Consider the following 20855-nt stretch of genomic DNA (forward strand, 5'->3'; position numbering starts at 1 on the left):
TCCCTCAGTAGGTTAAGGATCCAGCATTGCTGTGAGCTGTGGTGTAGGTTTCAGCCTCGGCTTGGATCCTGTGTTGCTGTGGCTGTGGCTAGGCTAGCAGCTGTAGCTCCAGTTCAACCCCTAACCTGGGAACTTACATATGCCTTGGGTGTGGCCATAAAAAAACAGGGAGAAAAAAAAAAAATCCAAGTGAGTTCTACCTTCCACAAAGCACTAGACTATAATTCAGCCAAGTTCTTTGCTCCTTTATAACAAGGATCACCTCTTCTCCAGTTTCCAATAATACCTTCCTCATTTCAGTCTGAGACCTTATGAACTGGAGTTTGGCACTTGCATCAGCCTCTACATGGAGCAAAGCTTGAAAAATTGCAGCTGCACCCCCTGAGCAGAGCTCAGCGTGGAGACCAGGAGTGAGGCACTCTGTGCTCAGGGAAAACGGGAAGAACAAGTCTTCAGATTTTTAGGAGATATGATGAGCCCAGTTCTTGCACCTCCTCATAGCTAGAAAAACACTAAAATCCTTCAATGATGACTGGTGTCCGCGACTAGAAGTAACCTTCCCGAGACCAGCAGCAGACTCCTCCTGTAAAACGCGTTTCTGGCTGCGTGCACCTCCCCCTTCACCTTTAGGACTTAGAGCTTGATACTCGCCCTTTCCTCTTTCCTCTGTCTGAAATACTGCCTCCTGGGCTGTAGTTAGTGGACAGAACAAAAGATGTCGTGGTCATCTGTGAGAACAGCCACTCTCAAGGGTGGCCAGTGAGTCCTGAGGGAACTCAGGAAAGAAACAAAGACTGGGAGTTCCCGTCGTGGCGCAGTGGTTAACGAATCCAACTAGGAACCATGAGGTTGCGGGTTCGGTCCCTGCCCTTGCTCAGTGGGTTAAGGATCTGGCGTTGCCGTGAGCTGTGGTGTAGGTTGCAGACGAGGCTCGGATCCCGAGTTGCTGTGGCTCTGGTGTAGGCCAGTGGCTACAGCTCCGATTCAACCCCTACCCTGGGAACCTCCATATGCTGCAGGAGTGGCCCAAAGAAATAGCAAAAAGACAAAAAAAAAAAAAAAAAAAAAAAAAAAGAAAAGAAACAAAGACTGGCCCACAGCTGAGGAGAACACCAAAGGAGTGATTCCAGTAAGCCCAGACCTTTACATCTTCCTATAGAAACAGGTTCTCTGTAAATCTAGTTATCTGTAAACCTTTTATTCCTACAACTACCTTCCCTTTGTTGCAAAACCCATATATCCTAGCTTCCCCCCTTGCCTTCTGGGAGCAGTTTCTCAGGGTTACCTGAGATGCTGTCTCCTGGGCTTAAGTCCTAATTTCAGCCCAAATAAAACCTAACTCTCAACTTTCAGACTGTGCATTTTTTTTTAAGTCAACCACCTCATCAAAAGCACCTTTAGGAGTTCCCGTCGTGGCTCAGTGGTTAACGAATCTGACTAGGAACCATGAGGTTGCAGGTTTGATCTCTGGCTTGCTCAGCAGGTCAAGAATCCAGCGTTGCCGCAAGCTGTGGTGTAGGTCACAGACTCGGCTCAGATCTGGCGTTGCAGTGGCTCTGACGTAGGCCAGCAGCTACAGCTCTGATTAGACCCCTAGCCTAGGAACCTCCATATGCTGTGGAAGCGACCCTAGAAAAAGGCAAAAAGACAAAAAAAAAAAAAAACAAAAAAAAAAACAAAACACCTTTAACATCCATCCTTTTCCAAACAGTTCCTTTAAGGGAAACTAGGCATTTTGTAGCACATACCTCAAAACCCTTCCACTTGTACCCATCCCCCAGTTCCAAAGCCACTTCCACATTTTTATGAATTCCACATTTTTACCTTACTTTATGGTACCAAAATCTATATTAGGGTTCTCCAGTGAAACAGAACCACTAGGATAGATAGAGATATATAAAGCCATGTATATATTTTATATATGCATATATAAAATACATATATAATAAAGGATTGTGGTATGTATTAGGGAGGTTGACAAATCTCAAGATCTTCAGAATGAGTTGGGAACTGGAGTTGCAAGAGAGCCAATGGTGGTGTTCTAGTCTGAAGGTTAGCAGGCTTAAGACCCAGAAAGAACTAGTGTTTGTTTTTGTTTTTGGTTTTTATCTTTTTCCTTTTTCTAGGGCCGCTCCTGGGGCATATGGAGGTTCCCAGGCTAGGGGTCTAATTGGAGCTGTAGCTGCTGGCCTACACCAGAGCCACAGCAACACGGGATCCGAGCCGCATCTATGACCTACACCACAGCTCATGGCAACACTGGATTCTTAACCCACTGAGCAAGGCCAGGGATTAAACCTCATGGTTCTTAGTCGACTTCGTTAACCACTGAGCCACGACGGGAACTCCAAGAACTAGTGTTTTGTTTTGTTTTGGCTCCATCTGTGGCATGTAGAACTTCCTGGGCCAGGGATCAAACTCATGCCACAGCAGTGACCTGAGCCATAGCAATGACAATGCCAGAGCCTTAATAGCTAGGCCACCAGGGAACTCCAAGAACCAGTGTTTTCGCTTGAGTCCAGAGGCAGGAAAAGAACATTTTTCACATCACAGCAGTCAGGTAAGAAAATTTTTCTCTGATTCCAGAGAGTGTGAGCTTTCTGGTCTTAGGCCTTCAACTGGTCGAGTGAGGCCACCTACCTTAGAGAGGCTGTCTCTTTCGCCCAGTCTCCCAATTCAAATGTTAATTTCATCCAAAACACCCTCCCAGAAACACTTAGAATAATGTTTGACCAGATATCTTGGTACCTGTGGCTCAGTCAAATTGATACATAAAATACCCTCACAGTTATTATCTGTCTTAACTTATTACAGCCATTCTAGTGGGTGTGAAACAGCTCTTTGTGGTTTTAGTTTGCATTTCCCTGATGACTAATGGTGAAGAGCACATTTTCATGTGATTTTTAGCCATCTGTATCCTCTGTGGTGAAAGATCAGTTCACATCTTTTGCCTGTTGTTAAAATTGGGTTGTTCGTCTTCTTTTTTTTTCTTCTTCTCTTTTTTGATGCCCCAAGGCATATGGGCCAGGGCGGGGGGTCAGATTCCAGCCACAGCTGCAGCAACACCTGATCCTTTAACCCACTGTGCTGGGCCCGCCTGGCATTGAACCTTTGTCCTGACATTGAAGAGGCACCACCAATCCCATTGTGCCACAGTGGGAACTCTTGTTTGTCTTCTTCTTGAGCCTAATTTGTGTTTTTTTAATTTAAGCTAAAAAAAAAACAAAAACGAACAAACGAAACAGTCCACACATAATGACCCTAAAGTGTTTTATCTTTTTTTTTTTTTTTTTTTTTTTTTTGGTGAGTTCTTGTTTGGGAAGTTTGAGGGCCAGGTTGAGGGTGTAGTTCTCCAGGACAGGTCTGTATTTACCTCTGCCTGGAACCCAGAGGTACTATAGATATAGGTTCATTTTCAATTCTATCCTGCCCATAGTTTCTAGGCCAAAGAGATGTCATTTTTTGCCCTTAATCTTGCTGTGGCTCTAGTGACTATTTTCTCAATAATAGCAACAGCAAATCAAAGTATATGGTCAGAATGGAAGTACTTACTGGGGACAAAAGGCCAGACTAACAATAGGAGGAAATAGTATGTATACGTGTACGTGTAACTTGGTCCCCATGCCGTACAGTGGAAAAAAAATAAATAAATAAAGCAACTGTAACCTAATAGAAAAGAACAACAACAACAAAAAAGGCCAGACTATTTGATGTCACAACTGCTTGGGAAAATCCATATTGTATTTAGTTACAAGGCCATTCTCACCCTCAATTTTAGAGCCTGGCAAGGCCAAGTGGAGAGAATTGGGTGTTATAGAGATAACATATGTAATTTAATTTCAAATACTTTATTTTATTTTTACCTTTTCTAGGGCCGCTTCCACAGCATATCGAGTTCCCAGGCTAGGGGTCTAATCGGAGCTGTAGCCACCCCTCTATACCAGAGCCACAGCAACATGGGATCCAAGCCGTGTCTGCGACCTACACCACAGCTCACAGCAATGCCGGATCCTTAACCCACTGAGCAAGACCAGGGATCGAACCGGCAACCTCATGGTTCCTAGTCGAATTCATTAACCACTGCGCCACAATGGGAACTCCTAATTTCAAATACTTTAAACAGGACAATATGTGTGTGCTATTTTAAACCCATATTCTAGGGATGGTTAATTATTGATTGAAGTGCCCTGTTGGGGAATATAAACTCCAGGAGAGGTTGATTAGCATTTGAAAGATTTTAAGCAGGTGTCCATACTTCAGAGAGCCTATACCACTGTTAACTTCAGTCAACACCAAGACCGTGTGGGTTTTCCTTTAGTGAAATAACTGGTATTCATTATATGTGGATTGGCTAGAAATATTATACCAAGGCCACTTTCTCTTGTGTGACAGGATATAAAAATCTAGGGAACCCAATGTGTATGCCCTTTGTAATGATGCTTTTTTTTTCGTCTTTTTGTCTTTTTGTCTTATTAGGGCCACACCTGGGGCATATGGACGTTCCCAGGTCTAATCGGAGGTGTAGCCGCCAGCCTACACCACAGCCACAGGAACACCAGACCTGAGCCATGTCTGTGACCCACACCACAGCTCTTGGCAACGCCGGATCCTTAACCCACTGAGTGAGGCCAGGGAGCGAACCCGCAACCTCATGCTTCCTAGTTGGATTAATTTCCATTGTGCCATGAAGGGAACTCCTATAATGATGCTCTTGGTTTTGATTCCAAAACTGACAGTTTCAGAAATTCTTCTGAGAATTGCTATTGTGAAGATCTGCTGAATCCTTCCCCTAAAATAAGTGCACTTGCTATTAAATGTTTGCATGGGCAACAGAATTGAGTATATGTGTTATTATGACATAACATTGTAAGTAGATTGTAAGGTAGAAGAATTTATATATAATGTTAAACAAAATAACATCTACAAAGAACAAAGGGGTAGCCTGCCAATTAGATTCCTGCTTTGGAAATTTTCCTGCTCCAATAATGTTTAAATTCTGTTCTAATTTGGAAAGGAGAAGAGAGTCTGATAGGTTCCCAGGAGAATGGAGACCCCCTTGCCCCCCGGCCCCAAATGTGGCTGTTCACCTTGGAGACCCGCCTCGGACATGGGTACAGCCTGGCATAAGATCTTTGCCCTTTCCGGGAATGTGGATGCTCAAGTTGGGCAGGGAGAGAAAATAGCCTGTGGAAAACAATTGTCTGCATAGATTAACCATCTACAAGGATTAACTATCCTCTGCCATGGGACTCGGACCCCCTACCCTCCCTTGACCTTCCCCACCTCCTCCATCATCATTCCTGCCACAAGTTCCCGCCATGAACTCCTTCCAGCCACAGATCCTTTATAAGCCTGGCACCTCCTCACAGTCAGGGCTGGTGCCATCCTGAGCTCAGCCCGTCCCCTCAGATGCCTCAATAAATCTCTCTTGCTTTACTAACTTGGCCTTGCACATTCCTCCCTTGGCAAACCTAGCATTTGGTGCTGAAACCTGGGAGGGAATGGCGAGGGAATGGGTACCTGGTCGGCGGTGCCCAAAACTTCTGGTTTTGCACCCCGGAGCTCAGCAGGCAGGGACAGCTCTTCCTGGGCAAACCTCCAGATCCCATCCAGCTCTGGGTCCCTGATCTAGGCACCTCCCCACCAATCCTCTCGAGCCCAGCCAGGGAGCAACGCCCAACCGGGAGTTGCACTTTTCCATTTTGGACTCCGCAATGGAAAAGTGCCAACACCAGCCTCCTAATTCTTGGGTGAGTGATTGCCACCTCTCTGGTTCTTCTGTCGGCACAGCCATTGGGCCCTGGTTCCTCTGATGCATCAGAGTGCAACCCTCTCAGACAAATCCTAGCGCTAGGTCAGAAGACTCCACGGCCACTGGGCCCTGGTTCCTCTGACCTGGGAACGCCCGCATCAGAGCACAACCTCTCTCTCTTCTTGGGGCCACTACTCAGACCTTGGGGATGCCCAGCCTGAGGAGTGGCACTCCCTTACTTACCCTCCGTCCCCTCTCAGTCCTCTCTTTCCTTCTCATCTTGGGGAACACCTCCTCCACTGCTCCGGGAACATGCCTCTTGGCTGCCTCTTACAAAATTTAGATGCGCTCCAACTAAGAGGAGACACCAGGTCCAACTATTTTAAATTTATAATCCCGCTTGGGCACAATGCAGATTGGATAATGGATCTCAATGGCCCCAAAATTGCACTTTGGATTTTAAAATCTTGCATGACCTTGATAACTTTTGTTGCCGTAATGGCAGGTGGTTTGAAGTTCCCTATGTTTGGGCTTTCTTTACCCTCCACTCCTGACCCTCCCTCTGTTCTTCTTGCTCCACCTTTCAAATTTTTCTCCTTCATTCACAGCCACCTCCCTCTGATTCTGGTTATCTCGTCCTTTGATCCTGCAGATCATCGTCCTCCCCCACGTAACCTTCTCCGTGCTGCCAGCTCTTCCACCAGCACTCACTCCTCCTCTCCTCACCCTCAGCTTCCTCAGCTCCGCCTGATCCTAATCCAGATCCCAACCCCTTTTTCTCCCCTCCTCAGACATGGTGCTGGACCCGACCTCCTTCCTCCAAAGACACCTCCTCCCAACCAGCTCCTTTACTCCCTTTACGGAAACTTGCAGGAGCTGAAGGGATTGTCTTGGTCCATGTCCCTGTCCCTATGTCCAGCCTCCCTCAAATTGAAAAAAGGTTAGGCTCCTTCTCTTCTGACCCTTTCACCTACATTAAGGAATTCGAATGTCTCAATCAGTCCCATAACCTTAGGTGACGCGATGTCTATATCATCTTATCCTCCACCGTCTCCCCCGAGGGAAAGCAGAGGATCTGGTTAGCAGCTCAAGTCCACACTGACAACCTCCACCGCCAAGATAACCACCACCAGTAGGGGCAGCAGCAATCCCCAGGCAGGATCCAGACGGGGACTATCAGGTAGATTCCCCAGGCCACAGACACATGGTAACTTGCCTCATAGCAGGACTCTAGAAGGTGGCATACAGAGCTGTTAACTATGAAAAACTAAAAGAAATTAGCCAAGGCCCAGATGAAAGCCCTGCCCCACTTAACAGAGGCTCTCCAAAAATATACAAATTTAGACCCTTCCTCAGAAGGAAGTCTTTTTTTGTTTTTAGGGCTGCACCTGCGGCATATGGAGGTTCCCAGGCTAGGGGTCGAATTGGAGCTATAGCTGCCAGCCTTTGCCACAGCTGACAGCAACGCTGGATCCTTAACCCACTGATCGAGGCCAGGGATCAAACCTGCATTCTCATGGATGCTAATCCAGTTCGCTAACTGATAAGCCACAATAGGAACTCCCAGGCCTATATTTCAAATGTGGCAAGAGAGGGCACTGAAAGGTCAACTGTGACCATCCCCCCTCAGGGAAGGGCCACATCCTCCCTGTGGAGAGACCTGATTCATAGAACTTCAACCTGCCAAGCCACCTTGGCCTGCCTGTCCACAGATGACTGAGGGTGCCCGCCCCTGCCCCCCACCCCAGGCCTATCACTCCATCAGAGCCTTGGGTAATTTTTCTAGTTGCAGGTAAACTGATCTCTTTTCTTATTGACACAGGGGCCACTTACTCAACACTACCTGAATTTATAGGCCCCATGCACTCCTTTCAAGTGTCTATTATGGGGGGCGATGGCCTAATCTCCAAACCCTTAACAACACCCACTCTCTTCAGGAACACCCTTCAGCCATTCTTTCCTGATACTACCTCAGTACCCAACCCCGATTCGGCAGAGACATTTTATCTAAATCCACAGCCTCCTTTATGCTTCTCTCTTCTATATCTGAGCCCTCCCACCTCCTTGCTCAAGCAGCCTCCATTGTTTCACTCAGGGGATGGGATACCTCCATCCATTCCATAGCTCAACATCATGCTCCCACTCAATTTGAGTTAAAAGCCTTGTCCACATGCCCCTGTCAACCCCAATACATGCCCCTGAGGGAAGTTGCTAATGGAGTCTTGAGCACAGTGAGGGTCCATGTCCCCTTCCCATGTCTACTCTATACACTAATCTAGACCTGAGACCAGGAAAGGACGTGCCATTCTTGCAGTCCATTGTATAAGCCAGGCTTCCCCTGACAGACAAAAAAACAGGGCCCACAAACTCCATTCCAGTCTTACATGACATGCATGGCCTCTAAGGTCTCAGGGAAGAGGCTTGTAAGTATTGAGGGAATTTTTTTTTTTTTTTTTTTTTTTTTTTGTCTTTTTGCTATTTCTTTGGGCCGCTCCCGCGGCATATGGAGGTTCCCAGGCTAGGGGTCGAATTGGAGCCGTAGCCACTGGCCTACACCAGAGCCACAGCAACGCGGGATCCGAGCCGCGTCTGCGACCTACACCACAGCTCACGGCAACGCCGGATCGTTAACCCACTGAGCAAGGGCAGGGACCGAACCCGCAACCTCATGGTTCCTAGTCGGATTCGTTAACCACTGCGCCACGATGGGAACTCCGTGAGGGAAATTTTTTGATGGCCTTAAAGGAAGTCATTCCAGGAGGAATTTGCCTGTGCCTTTGAGAGGCAGATTTTCTACCTGTCAAGAAACTATGGCCTGTGGAAAACAACTACCTGCATAGATTAACCATCTACAAGGGTTAACTGCCCTCTGCTGTGGGACTTGAGGCCTACCCCTCCCTAGACCTCCCCCCCCCCTTCATTGTTCTGGCCACAAATTCCTGCCAAGAACTCCAGCCACAGATTCCCGCTACAGATCCTTTATAAGCCTGGCACTTCGTCACAGTCAGGGCTGCCACCATCTTGAGCTCAGCCCATGCCCCCACCCCTGATACCTTAATAAATCTCTCTTACTTTACCAGCTTGGCCTTGTATGTTCTTCCCTCAGCAAACCTAACAGAGTCCTTGAATGTATGGATTGAAACAAGGTATGAGATAGGTGAGGCTTGGAAATAGCTAGCGCTATTCCATACAGAGCATTTGCATGTCACCACAGCATCAGCTGTGGTCTCTGGAAGCCTCACCCCAACCATCTCAGAAGACATGAGATTGGAGAAGGGTGTGGTTATTCGCCAAACTGATTGGAGGGAGAGAAATCTTTATTTCCTTGGAAAATATACTGTAATTGCAGTATGCTTTTACATAGTTCGAAGAAAGCTCTTGGTTCACAGATTCAAGTATCAAGAAATAATGATAGGCAACATTTATTGCAGGCAGTCTTCTCCTTGTGTGAAGTATTTACACTTATCATCTCATTAATGTATGTATGTTTCTGTACAACCCTATGAATGGACGATTTTATTCCAAATTTATATGTAAAGACAGTGAGGTGCAGAGATCACATAATCATATGTTCAAATGTTAACTCAAGCTTACTCTTTCCTCTTCACCACCCATATTCTTATTCCTTTAACTGGGAAGGATGGGTCAAGTCAATTTCAACATGAGCATGGAAGCTAAATCTGTTTACAGGAGTTGCTCACAGCAAGGGAGTTGGGATCTTCAAAATGTAACGAATGCGGGTTTTTTTTGTTTGTCTTGTTGCCTTTTCTAGGGATGCTCCCTTGGCATATGGAGGTTCCCAAGCTAGGGGTCTAATCAGAGCTGTAGCCGCCGGCCTATGCCAGAGCCACAGCAACAGCAACATGGGATCTGAGCCGCATCTGCAACCTACACCACAGTTCACAGCAACGGGCAGATCCCTAACCCACTGAGCAAGGCCAGGGATCGAATCTGCAACCTCATGGCCCCTAGTCAGATTCGTTAACCACTGCTCCACGAGGGGAATTCCAAAATATAACAAATGTTAAAAAAAAAAAAAAAATTTTTCCGTTTATTTTTATGGCACAAGTTCTGGTATTTGGAAGTTCCCTGGCTAGGGATCAAATCAGAGCTGCAGCTGCCAGCCAACTCCACAGCCCCAGTAAAGCCAGATTCCAGCCATATCTGCCACCTACACTACTGCGTGTGGCAACACTGGATCCTTAACCCACTGAGCGAGGCCAGGGATCGAACCCGCATTCTCATGGTTCCTGGTTGGTTTGGGCTCATTAGTACTGAGGCATGATGGGGAGTCCAGAATGTAACGGATTTTAACGATTTTAACGCTTTTTACTTCCGGGCTCCAACTATCAGCACCCCTTTGTAGGGAACGTCGAGGATGAATCCGCTAGAGAGGGAGAAGGAGGTGCTCTGTGCAGAAGAGCCAATGAGACGGCTGACTCTTGTGAGTGACATATCGTTTGGCCAATGGGTTTAGTCCCTGAGGCCCCGCGAGAGGACCGGAACTTGGGAGTCTGAGTCTGTGGGCGCGTGGTGTGGTGCGACCCTTGAGCGCAGCGTTTTCTTGAGCCCTCCGCGGAGCTGCGCGAGCTTTGGAGTGCTGGTGAGGAAAAGGGTGCGGGTGTGGAAGGCCAGGGAGGCCACAGGCCAGGTGCGCAATTGTTCCAGCTCATGCTCTTGAGCCGGAGTCCCTCGCGCCTGCTGGAACCCTCCCCTGACCTCTCCCCTCTCTCCTGGGAAGCGCGAGGACTGTAGGTCCCGGGATGGGGCCTGGGCTGAGGGCGGGAAGTCGTTCTACGAGGCCAGGTGTGTAGGAGGAACATCGAACCTCCAGAAGGTGGAATGGTGGTGGCTGAAGGAGGGAGGCTGCTCGTAGGTTTGGGGGAGAGTGGGCGTGAGCGTGAGCGTTACTTGGACAGACAGGTGGGCAGGACCATTGGATAGAAATGGTGGGCGGAGTCTGGTTCAGGGCATGCACTTGGTCCGGAGTCAAAGGAGCAGAGGATGTGCTTGAGCCCCACAGGCTCAGGCCCGCAGCTCACACCTGGAGGAGGGAGAAGAGTAGGCCGCACTGGTCCTGAGACTCTTCTTGGTTGGCTTGTGTAGTCGCTAACTATCTGCTAACTGATGCAAGGAGAAAAATCCACGTTAAGGGAGAACCTTCTGGAAGAGGTGCCTGAATCTCTAGAAGGGATGGTGGAGGTGCCAGAGGGGTGGAGAAAGAAGGTTCCAGAAATCTTGTAATTAGTAGGTGTTATAGTGCTTCTCAGTTTGTACCAGTTAGGCTCTTCCAGTGGTGTTGGGAAGGTGTGAACGAAAAGTCTAGGCTAACTGAAAAGGAGATTTAAGCAATTAAAGGGGAGAATTGTCTTTGAGGAAGGGAGGCACGTCTTCCTGTTTTAGCGTAAAAGACAGTAGTTTATTTAAAAAGTTTTTGCCAGATCCTGAACTCTGCCTGTAGTATAGATTTAGGAATTTTATGTCAGTTTTTTTTTTTTTTGTTTTTTTGTTTTTTTGTTTTTTTTCCCCTGCATGGCCTGATTTCTCTGAAGCTAGTGTTTAAGACAGGCTTACAAAAGCTGTGAAGAGGCTTGTCAGTTAAAGATTCTTCAGGGATCGGGGGTGAGTGGGGGCAATGAAGGGCGTCCCTGAAAGAAGGAGTGCTAAAGTCTATAGATTATAAAGTGTGGGTTATTTGTTTGTTTTGCTTTTTAGGGCCGTACCCACAGCATATGGAGGTTCCAAGGCTAGGGGTCCATACGGAGCTACAGTGGCTCACCTAGGCCACAGCCACAGCAACATCAGGTCCAAGCCGTGTCTGCATCCTCCACCACAGCTCACGGCAACACTGGATCCATTAACCCACTGAGTGAGCCCAGGGATCGAACCTGCAACTCATGGTTCCTAGTCGGATTTGTTTCCGCTGAGCCATGACAGGAACTCATAGAAAGTGGTTTTGAAGAGGCTTGGTGGATCTGAGATTTGAGGGGTGGGAAGAGCAGCATCCCTGGTTACCTTGGGGGGGAAACGTGTTAAATGTCACCTGTCAGACTCACCAGGAATCATAGGCTCAAACCAAAAAGGCTTTGTACCCTGGAGACCTCAGTTTTGGTAGAGTTTTTTTTTTTTGTTTTTTTTTTTTGTCTTTTGTCTTTTGTTGTTGTTGTTGTTGCTATTTCTTGGGCCGCTCCTGCGGCATATGGAGGTTCCCAGGCTAGGGGTCCAATCGGAGCTGTAGCCACCGGTCTACACCAGAGCCACAGCAACTCGGGATCCGAGCCGCGTCTGCAACCTACACCACAGTTCACAGCAACGCCGGATCGTTAACCCACTGAGCAAGGGCAGGGACCGAACCCGCAACCTCATGGTTCCTAGTCGGATTCGTTAACCACTGCGCCACGACGGGAACTCCTGGTAGAGTTTTAAAGAAGAGTTTTATAGAAAGGAATTGGATAAAGTTTTAGAGAAACAACTAAGGAATCGAGGAGATGGAGTAGTTTAATGTAAAAATAGACTGGAAGAAAAATTCAGACTCTGGTAGAAGAGAGGCCCAAACCAAAGCAAAACCCATAAATATTTATGGACAGAAAAATTTTATGATGTGGTTATGTTACCGATAAACTTGCTTATAAAGCAAAATCATGCCCATATATGCCCTTCTGTAACTGGTGGTTAACTTACAGGACTGAGTTCTCTGAGAGGCTGTTTGGGTAAAAAAATATAAGTAAATTTAAGAGATTGTTGGTGGGTGAAGAGTGTTTAGAATAGAATAATCTGGGTTAAATAGAAGGTTTCGAAGTGAATATGATGTAAGAGGCTGGTTGTATCACTGATCTGATCCAAAGTAGCTTTTTTTTTTTTTTTTAGGGCCACACCCATGGTATATAGAATTTCCTGGGCAAGGGGTCAAATTGGAGCTTTACCTGCCGGCCTGCAGCACAGCCACAGCAATACAAGATCCAAGCCACATCTTCAATCTACGCTGCAGCTTGCAGCAGTGCAGGATCTTTAACACACTGAGCAAGGCCAGAGATCAAACTCATCTCTCAGACACTGTGTTGGGTTCTTAATCCACTGAGCCACAATGTGAACTCCTTTTTTTTTTTTTTTTTTTTTTTTAAATGCTTTGTGAGTCTGTGTTGAAGGAGAAGGAAACATAGGGCTCTTTAAAACTTTGTTTATTTATTTTTTGTCTTTTTGCCTTTTCTAGGGCTGCTTCCCACAGCATATGGAGGTTTCCATGCTAGGGGTCAAATCGGAGTTGTAGCTGCTGGCCTACACCAGAGCCACAGCAATGCGGGATCCGAGCCTTGTCTGTGACCTACACCACAGCTCACGGCAACGCCGATCCTTAAACCGACTGAGCAAGGCCAGGGATCGAACCCACAACTTCATGGTTCCTAGTTGGATTTGTTAACCACTGCACCACGATGGGAACTCCATCTTTAAAACTTTACAAACAGCTAGCTGGTAATTAACCAGAACAGATTAATGCCTGTGTTCTCTGCAGCCTTTCAATGGATCCTGTTCGACCACCCTCCAGGGTCCTGTCTCCTGTGCACCCATCTCGCTCTGTGCGGATGCCAGGCTCTCGGCCACAAGCTTCAAAACCTTTGGACTCAGCTCTGGGTAGGGCAGGACCTTCAGGCAGAGGCCATGTATTTGGAATGGGAGAAGAGCCAAGCCCACAGAGTGGGCCAACACAAAGGGTAACACCATGACTGCATGGATAGTAGTAGCATATGGCTTATTGTTAAATAGTGGGTTTCAAGGTACTTAGAAAACTGTGAAGCTCTATGCAAAAACAAGGGTTATTTTTTTCCCCTTAACACGTAGGTGCATCTTCTGGGCATATATTTCAAATTCTAGAGTTGCAAGTCTAGAAAAATTGCTCATAATGAATGCTAGATGGACTTGGGTAAATGCCTTAGTCCTCCAGCTTCTATAATTGTAAGTACATATATAAATAAATGATAGATTTAAAGATACAACCTTTTCCTTTTTATTGTGTGTTTAGATTTCCACTCTGGGCTTGACTCTAAGGTGTTATCAACCCACTCTAACCTCTGAGGTCATAGTTAAGAATGGTTCCTTTCAGATGTTCTTTGCTCAGATTTTTTTCCTCCGTCTTTTTAAGGCTGCACTTGTGGCATATGGTGTTTCCCAGGCTAGGAGTGGAATTGGAACTGCAGTTGCCAGTCTACACCACAGCCATAGCAACGCAGGATCCGAGCCTCCTCTGCCACCTACACTACAGCTCACTGCAACACTGGATCTTTAACCCACTGAGGGAGGTCAAGGATCAAATCTGCATCCTCATGGATACTCGTTGGGTTTATAACTTGCTGAGTTACAACGGGAACTCCTCTTTGCCCAAATCAAAAGGATCTTCAGCTATTGCTTCAGCTGTATTTATACTTGCATGGATGTGCATTTTTAGTCTCTTAATTATATAGTAATTTTAAGAATGATATTTGTCAATAATTAATAAACCTCAAAGAAAAAAGAGCAAATACAGAAAGGACCTAATAATGCAGTTACGACAATTTTTAGTAATGTTGACAGTGTCAAATAAATGTAATGTTATGTAAAAAACATTGGTGACAGTATTCTAGTATTTTTACTCACATGGATTGAGTCCATATGTAGCAGCTGTGATTGGTGTAATGATAGTAAACTTTCAAGGCTGCTGCAGGCAAACAGTAGCAAGTTTTGTTTAGGTTGTTTGAAAAAAACGCAAATGATTTGTTTTTTGGAGAGATTTGTTAGTCAGTATGCTTGTTCCACTTCCTTAGGTGTACACGAAATTAACTAGAAAAATTGAAAAGGTGATTCTGTGACTTTTGTTATACATCGAATCATAGACTATATTTATGCTTAAAAACCTAATATGACATAGTTATAAATGTTTTGTATTTTTCCTTTTTTGGCTACACCTATGCCTTATGGAAATTACTGGGCAAGGGATCAAACCTGAGCCATGGTTGTGGCAGCACCAGATCCTTAACCCTCTGTACCAGGCTGAGGATTGAACCCGCACTGCCACAGAGACAACGCCAGATCATTAACCTGTTGCACCACAGTGGGAACTCCAATTATAAGTTTTTTTAAAAGACTCTAAGTATTTTAAACAGTTTTTATGAGATATTTTTATTCTTTGTTCTCATAGCATTTATAGAATTTGAAGTGGATGGATGATTTTTATTATTTACCAAGACTTTAAGAAAACCAACAGTATTTCTGGAGTTTTTAAACTACATCTTACAGTAACTTTATTCTTTGATTTTCCATAGGAATCTGTGGGTTTGGTCCCCATGTTCCAAGGACTGGGCCTTGAAACAGCATCCCAGACCTCTCTGAAACAGGAAATGCCTCCTTTAGGTATGTAGAAAGCTATCTCAAGAAAATGTGTTGTATGTATGATGCCTTTGTTCTTAAATTCATACAGTATGTCTTCAGAAAAATTACATACTTTGCAAAATGTCCGGCTTATAGTTACAGCTAGGGTTTGATGCTTTTGTTTAGGTAGAGGCATTTTAGGTCGAGGCTTGTCTACCAGGGTGGCACGCAAGGACAAAGAAGAACCCCATCCCACTCTTCTGGATCCTTCAGTGTTGGCAGCTGGGGATAGCAAGATGGCAGAGGCCTCTTTTGGTTGGAATAGGTGGGTAAAGTTGCCTTCTTGAATAGCCATCAAATTCGGGTGAAAAATCTGAGTCCAAAGAGAAACTCTAAAGAGGATTATGTTACTTCACAGACAAACGATGCATGGTTTTATGTTAAGAACGGGTTCCAAGAGGGAGTTCCCGTCGTGGCGCAGTGGTTAACAAATCCGACTAGGAACCATGAGGTTGCGGGTTTGATCCCTGCCCTTGCTCAGTGGGTTAAGGATCTGGCCAACGTTGACTAGGAACCATGAGGTTGCGGGTTTGATCCCTGCCCTTGCTCAGTGGGTTAAGGATCTGGCCAACGTTGCCGTGAGCTGTGGTGTGGGTCGCAGACGCAGCTCAGATCTGGCATTACTGTGGCTCTAGCGTAGGCCAGCAGCTACAGCTCCAACTGGACCCCTAACCCGGGAACCTCCATATGCCGTGGGAGCAGTTCAAGAAAAGGCAAAAAGACAAAAAAAAAAAAGAAAAGAATGGGTTTCAAGACTATTTAGCAGGTACCAATCCAGTTAGTCTTTGGACAAGGGTCAACAGTTCTCTACTGAATAGTTCATACTCCATTTGCCCTCTTTAAGAAGTCAGCCTGGAGTTCCCTGGTGGCTTGGCTAGTTAAGGATCTAGTGTTGTCTCTGCTGTGGCTCTGGTAGCCGTGGTGGTGCAGGTTCAGTCCCCGGCCTGGGAACTTCCACATGCCATGGGCTTGCCTCCCCCCTCCCCCCAAAAAAAAGCCTGATGGTATTTTTTTTAAAGCCAGGTGGGTCAAACTTCCACCTCAGTTTCTGCTGTGGAAGTTGGCTGTGAAAGTCAGTATTGATAGATTGATAGTAGTTGATAAATGAGTCATGTGACATAGCGGATTTAGAGAGAATCCCTTTTTTGCTGACTCCTCCAGGGAGAGAATGTAGATTTGGGGGACTCATTTAGATGGGCCATAGATAGAAATGTGATCAAGAAAGTCCTGACTTGCCTCTGCAACATTTCAGAATGCTTGGAAGAGGGAATTTGGATGCATCTTTATTACCTGTGGGAAGAGCAGGTCGTGGTATTGGCAGAGGAGTATACAAGCCTCTGAGTGCTCCCAGCCTGACAGGTGTTATTGGTAGAGGAGTGTACAAGGCTCCAGGCCTGACTTCTCCGGATCCCGCCCAGCTGTCATCTCCGTCACCCCTGCCTCCAGCACCACTGCACTCTCTGGATCACCCTCCACTTGGGACTGCAGAACACAAGGAAAAGTAAGTCAGGAGTGCTGCCTTCCCTGCTTGATGTTGACGTGGAAGAGGCTTTCTCATAGTATTGTCAACTCTGTTCTGTTGTGTCTAAAGTCCTCCCTGGATGGTAGGTACTGCAGGGTTGGGTTTTTTTCTTTTTTTTTTTTCTTTTTTTGGAAGTGGGGAGAACAACAGGGAGGTGGGACAATTCCTAATGAAGTGAAGTGGGGTTTGTTTATTTGTTTGTTTATTTACTTTTTAGGGCCACACCCATAGCGTATGGAGGTTCCCCGGCTAGGGGTCAAATCAAAGCTGTAGCTGCTAGCCTATGCCACAGCCACAGCAACAGCAACATGGGATCTGAGCCGCGTCTGCAACCTACACCACAGCTCACAGCAACGCCAGATCCTTAATCCACTGAGCAAGGCCAGGGAACGAACCTGCATCCTCATGGATGCTTGTTGGGCTCATTTCCACTGAGCCACCATGGGAACTCCTGAAATGGAGTTTATGGTGACAGTGTGTATCAGAGAATAAACATCCCCTTCTCAGCTCAGACATAGATACTTCGTTGTCATGTTGAAGATAAAGAAAGGATCTAAGACAAATATTCCAGCAGTTCGTCCACAGAACTAGTTCTTATCGTTCTTAGAGAGCCAGCCTCATAGGATGACTTTGCTTCTCTAATTAGAGATTGCTAAGAATTTACCTTCTTGCTTTCAAGCTTCTTTTTGTATGTCTGGGTTCCTGGTCTGTGTACCTGTAGGCGAAATGTGAGATACTACTTCCTCCAATCTATCTTTCTTTCTCCCCTCCTTTCCCCCTCCCCTTTCCTTTCTTTTCGCTTGTATTTTTGTGGTACAGCGTTTTTTCTTTGTTTTTGGTGTATGTGGGTACTTTTGTTTTTATTTTTTTATTTTCTAGAGAGATTCTTGTGAAGCAAGGATCAAAAGGAACACCTCAATATTTGGGATTAAACCTTATCAAAATACAGTGTCAAAATGAAGCAGTTTATCAATATCATGTGACTTTCAGGTATTCACAGCTTTTTTCTCCTGTTATTGTTCACTTTCTAGAGAGCAGTGATAAAATAGTTCCATAGGAATATAACTGAATTGTTCTTCTACATAATTCCAGATGAATCTCTCCCTGCAATAATTCATATACACAAATGCTTCCAATAAATTTACAGTTATCATTTTTTTGTATTTAGCTATATTAGCAATTTAGATTTCAACATAAGTACCTTTTTTTTTTTTTTCTTTTTAGGGTGCACCTGCAGCATATGGAAATTCCCAGGCTACGGGTCCAGTTGGAGCTATAGCTGCCAGCCTACACCAAAGCAACAGCAACGCAGGATCCTAGTCACACTTGCAACCTACACCACAGCTCAAGGCAACGCCAGATCCTTTAGCCCACTGAGGGAGGCCAGGGATTGAACTCACATCCTCATGGATACTAGTCAGGTTTGTTTCCACTGAGCCATAACAGGAACTCCCTGTATATTTTTAAAATGTGCTTTTCTAGAGCAGGGATTAGCAAAATGTGTTTTTTGTTTTTGTTTATGTTTGCTTTTCAGGGCTGCACCTGCGACATAAGGAAGTTCCCAGGCTAGGGGTCGAAGTGGACCCCGTGCCACAGCTGATCCAAGTTGCGTCTGCGACCTACACCACAGCTCACGACAACAACAGATCCCCGACCCACTGAGTGAGGCCAGGGATGGAACCCACATCCTCATGGATACTAGTCAGATTCCTTTTTGCTGTGCCGTGATGGAACTCCCTGGTTTTTTTTTTTTGGCTACCCCTCAGAATATGGAGTTCCCCAGCCAGGGATCTCATCCAAGCCCCAGTTGTGACATGCATCCCGGCACTGCAGAGATGCCATAGATCCCATTGCACCACAGCAGGAAATCCCCATCTTCTGTTTTTGTGGTGAAATTTTGCTGGAACATAGCCATGCTCATTGGTTTTTTTCGGCTGTGGTGCTTTCGTGCTATGTGAACAGAGTTAAGCAGTTGCCGTAGACATTGTATGGCCTATAAAATAGTAAAAATATTTACTATTAGGCTGTTTCTAAAAACGTCTTCTGACCTTCTAGTCTAAACTCTCAAAGAATGAGAGTAATTGTGTTAGGGTTGTGGAATTATGAGTGGTTTTTATTTTCTGTATGCCAATATCCTTGGGTCAGATGTATTTAAAATTTTTAATATGACCACTAGATGGAGTAGTAGTTACAAGTGACTGTGTTTCTAACAAATCTGCGTAGCTAGCTGCGTATTCAAATTGAAGTCCTCTTTATTATTTTTTAGCCCCAATGTGGAGTGCAAAAGAATGAGGTTTGGCATGTTGAGGGACCATCAAGCTGTCACCGGAAACACCACTGCTTTTGATGGATCCATTCTTTATCTGCCTGTTAAGCTTCAACAAGTGAGACCAAAAAGGAGATGCATTTTGGGATGAAACATAAGTATTCTGGTGCTTTGCTTGAGTAGTGGGAAATCATAGTGTGCCTGAGAGTTTGAATTGTACTTTCCTATTCTGAGAAGGTAGGCAGATTTCTCCATAACAAAGAAATTGCAAACTGAGGAACTTTTACATTTGAATTCTTGTTTAACGAAATTTTTATTAGAGTATAGTTGACTTATAATGTTGTGTTAATATCAGGTGTACAGCAAAGTGAATCATTTGTGCATATATCTATTCTTTTTTACACTCGAGTTCTTTCAGGAAGTCCCTTCTCACATAAGAGGAGTGGTTGGAGGGGGCACAGTCTTTAAGGCATTAGCCTACTGTGAGCCTCTTTTGCCTGGCAAAGCAATAAAGCTATTTTCTCTCCTTCACCTCTCCCCCCCAAAAAGAAGTGGTTGGAAGCCCTTGACCATGATAAAAGAGTAAAGATTTCAAATTCAAAAGGATCTTTTTTGCTGGTTCTCCATTGGGTTTCTCTTACCAGGTCCTAGTTGTCCTGCTGTGATTTTTGTCCAGTATGCACAGCAAAGTAACAGACAAGAATAAAACATGTTTAAGATATTCTAGTGTTCTTGAACACAGATTGGGGTTTGGTAGTGTTGTCATTTCTTTTTACTTGCATGTATTTATCTGTTAGGTTCTTGAGTTAAAAAGTCAAAGGAAAACTGACAGTGCCGAGATCACCATTAAGATTCAGTTGACAAAGATCCTGGAGCCCTGTTCTGACTTGTGCATTCCCTTCTACAATGTTGTTTTCCGTCGGTGAGAAACAGCTGAAGTCTTATTTTTATTTTTTTGTCTTTTTAGGGCCACACCCATGGCATATGGAGGTTCCCAAAGTAGGAGTCCAGTCAGAGCTGTAGCTGCCAGCCTATGCCACAGCCACAGCAACGCCGGATCTGAGCTGTGTCTGTGACCTACACAACTCATGGCAACACCGGATCCTTACCCCACTGAGGGAAGCCAGGAATCAAACCTGTGTGTGTCCTCATGGTTATTAGTCAGATTCATTTCCGCTGAGCCACGATGGGAACTCCATGTTTTATTTTTTTTTTACCTCAGTCTTGTGTTTGTAACAAAGCTCTTCAAGAAGCATGGATGGTATTACACTATATTGCATATATAGATAACTTTGCAAACATTTAATAAATAAATGGATGACATTAAGGCTGAGTTATTAAGAATTTATCTCAAGAATTTTCACCAGTCCTTTAAATTTTTGGATATAGGCAGCTCATAAATTTTTAACTTTTCTGAAGACTCTCAAATTTTCATAAAACTGTTATTCCCGAAAATTAATTAATTAATTAATTATTTTTAGGGCTGCATGTGCAGCATATGGAAGTTCCCAGGCTAGGGGTCGAATAGGAGCTGCAGCTGCCATCCTCTACCATAGCCACAGCCACAAAAGATCCGAGCCAAGTCTGCGACCCATACCACAGCTCATGGCAGCACTGGATCTTTAACTCAGAGTGAGGCCAGGGATCGAACCCACGTCTTTGTGGATACTAGTCAGGTTTATTACCACTAAGCCACAATTGGAACTCCCCAAACCACCTCTTTTGAAATGAAACACAGGAGTTCCCATCATAGCTTAGCAGAAACGAATCTTGACTAGTATCCATGAGGGTGCAGGTTTGATCCTTGGCCTCACTCAGTGAGTTAAGGATCTGGCTTGGATCCCAAGTTGCTGTGGCTGTGGAGTAGACTGGCAACTGTAGCTCCCATTGGAGACCTCTTGCCTGGGAATTTCCTT

At 45.3% G+C, this 20855-nt stretch overlaps 1 protein-coding gene across 5 annotated transcripts in view; it reads left to right on the top strand.

Annotated features, from left to right (window-relative positions):
• The first annotated feature begins 10246 nt into the window (after positions 1-10246).
• Positions 10247-20855, top strand: part of PIWIL2 (piwi like RNA-mediated gene silencing 2) — a 71621-nt gene continuing 61012 nt past the window's right edge. Inside the window, exons 1-8 of one of the 5 annotated variants that reach the window (XM_084992648.1) lie at positions 10247-10558; positions 13263-13461; positions 15046-15133; positions 15278-15416; positions 16404-16652; positions 17553-17663; positions 18940-19057; positions 19737-19861. In XM_084992648.1, the coding sequence (XP_084848774.1) occupies positions 13270-13461; positions 15046-15133; positions 15278-15416; positions 16404-16652; positions 17553-17663; positions 18940-19057; positions 19737-19861 (1022 nt within the window). In that variant the 5' untranslated portion in view covers positions 10247-10558; positions 13263-13269. 5 annotated transcript variants of the gene reach the window in all.

This window comes from Sus scrofa, chromosome 14 (assembly GCF_054392235.1).
Source record: "Sus scrofa isolate SSC_HxYL_T2T_F1_AM1 chromosome 14, Sscrofa_HxYL_maternal_Yorkshire_Landrace_v2.0, whole genome shotgun sequence".
Classification (NCBI taxonomy): Eukaryota; Metazoa; Chordata; class Mammalia; order Artiodactyla; family Suidae; genus Sus; species Sus scrofa.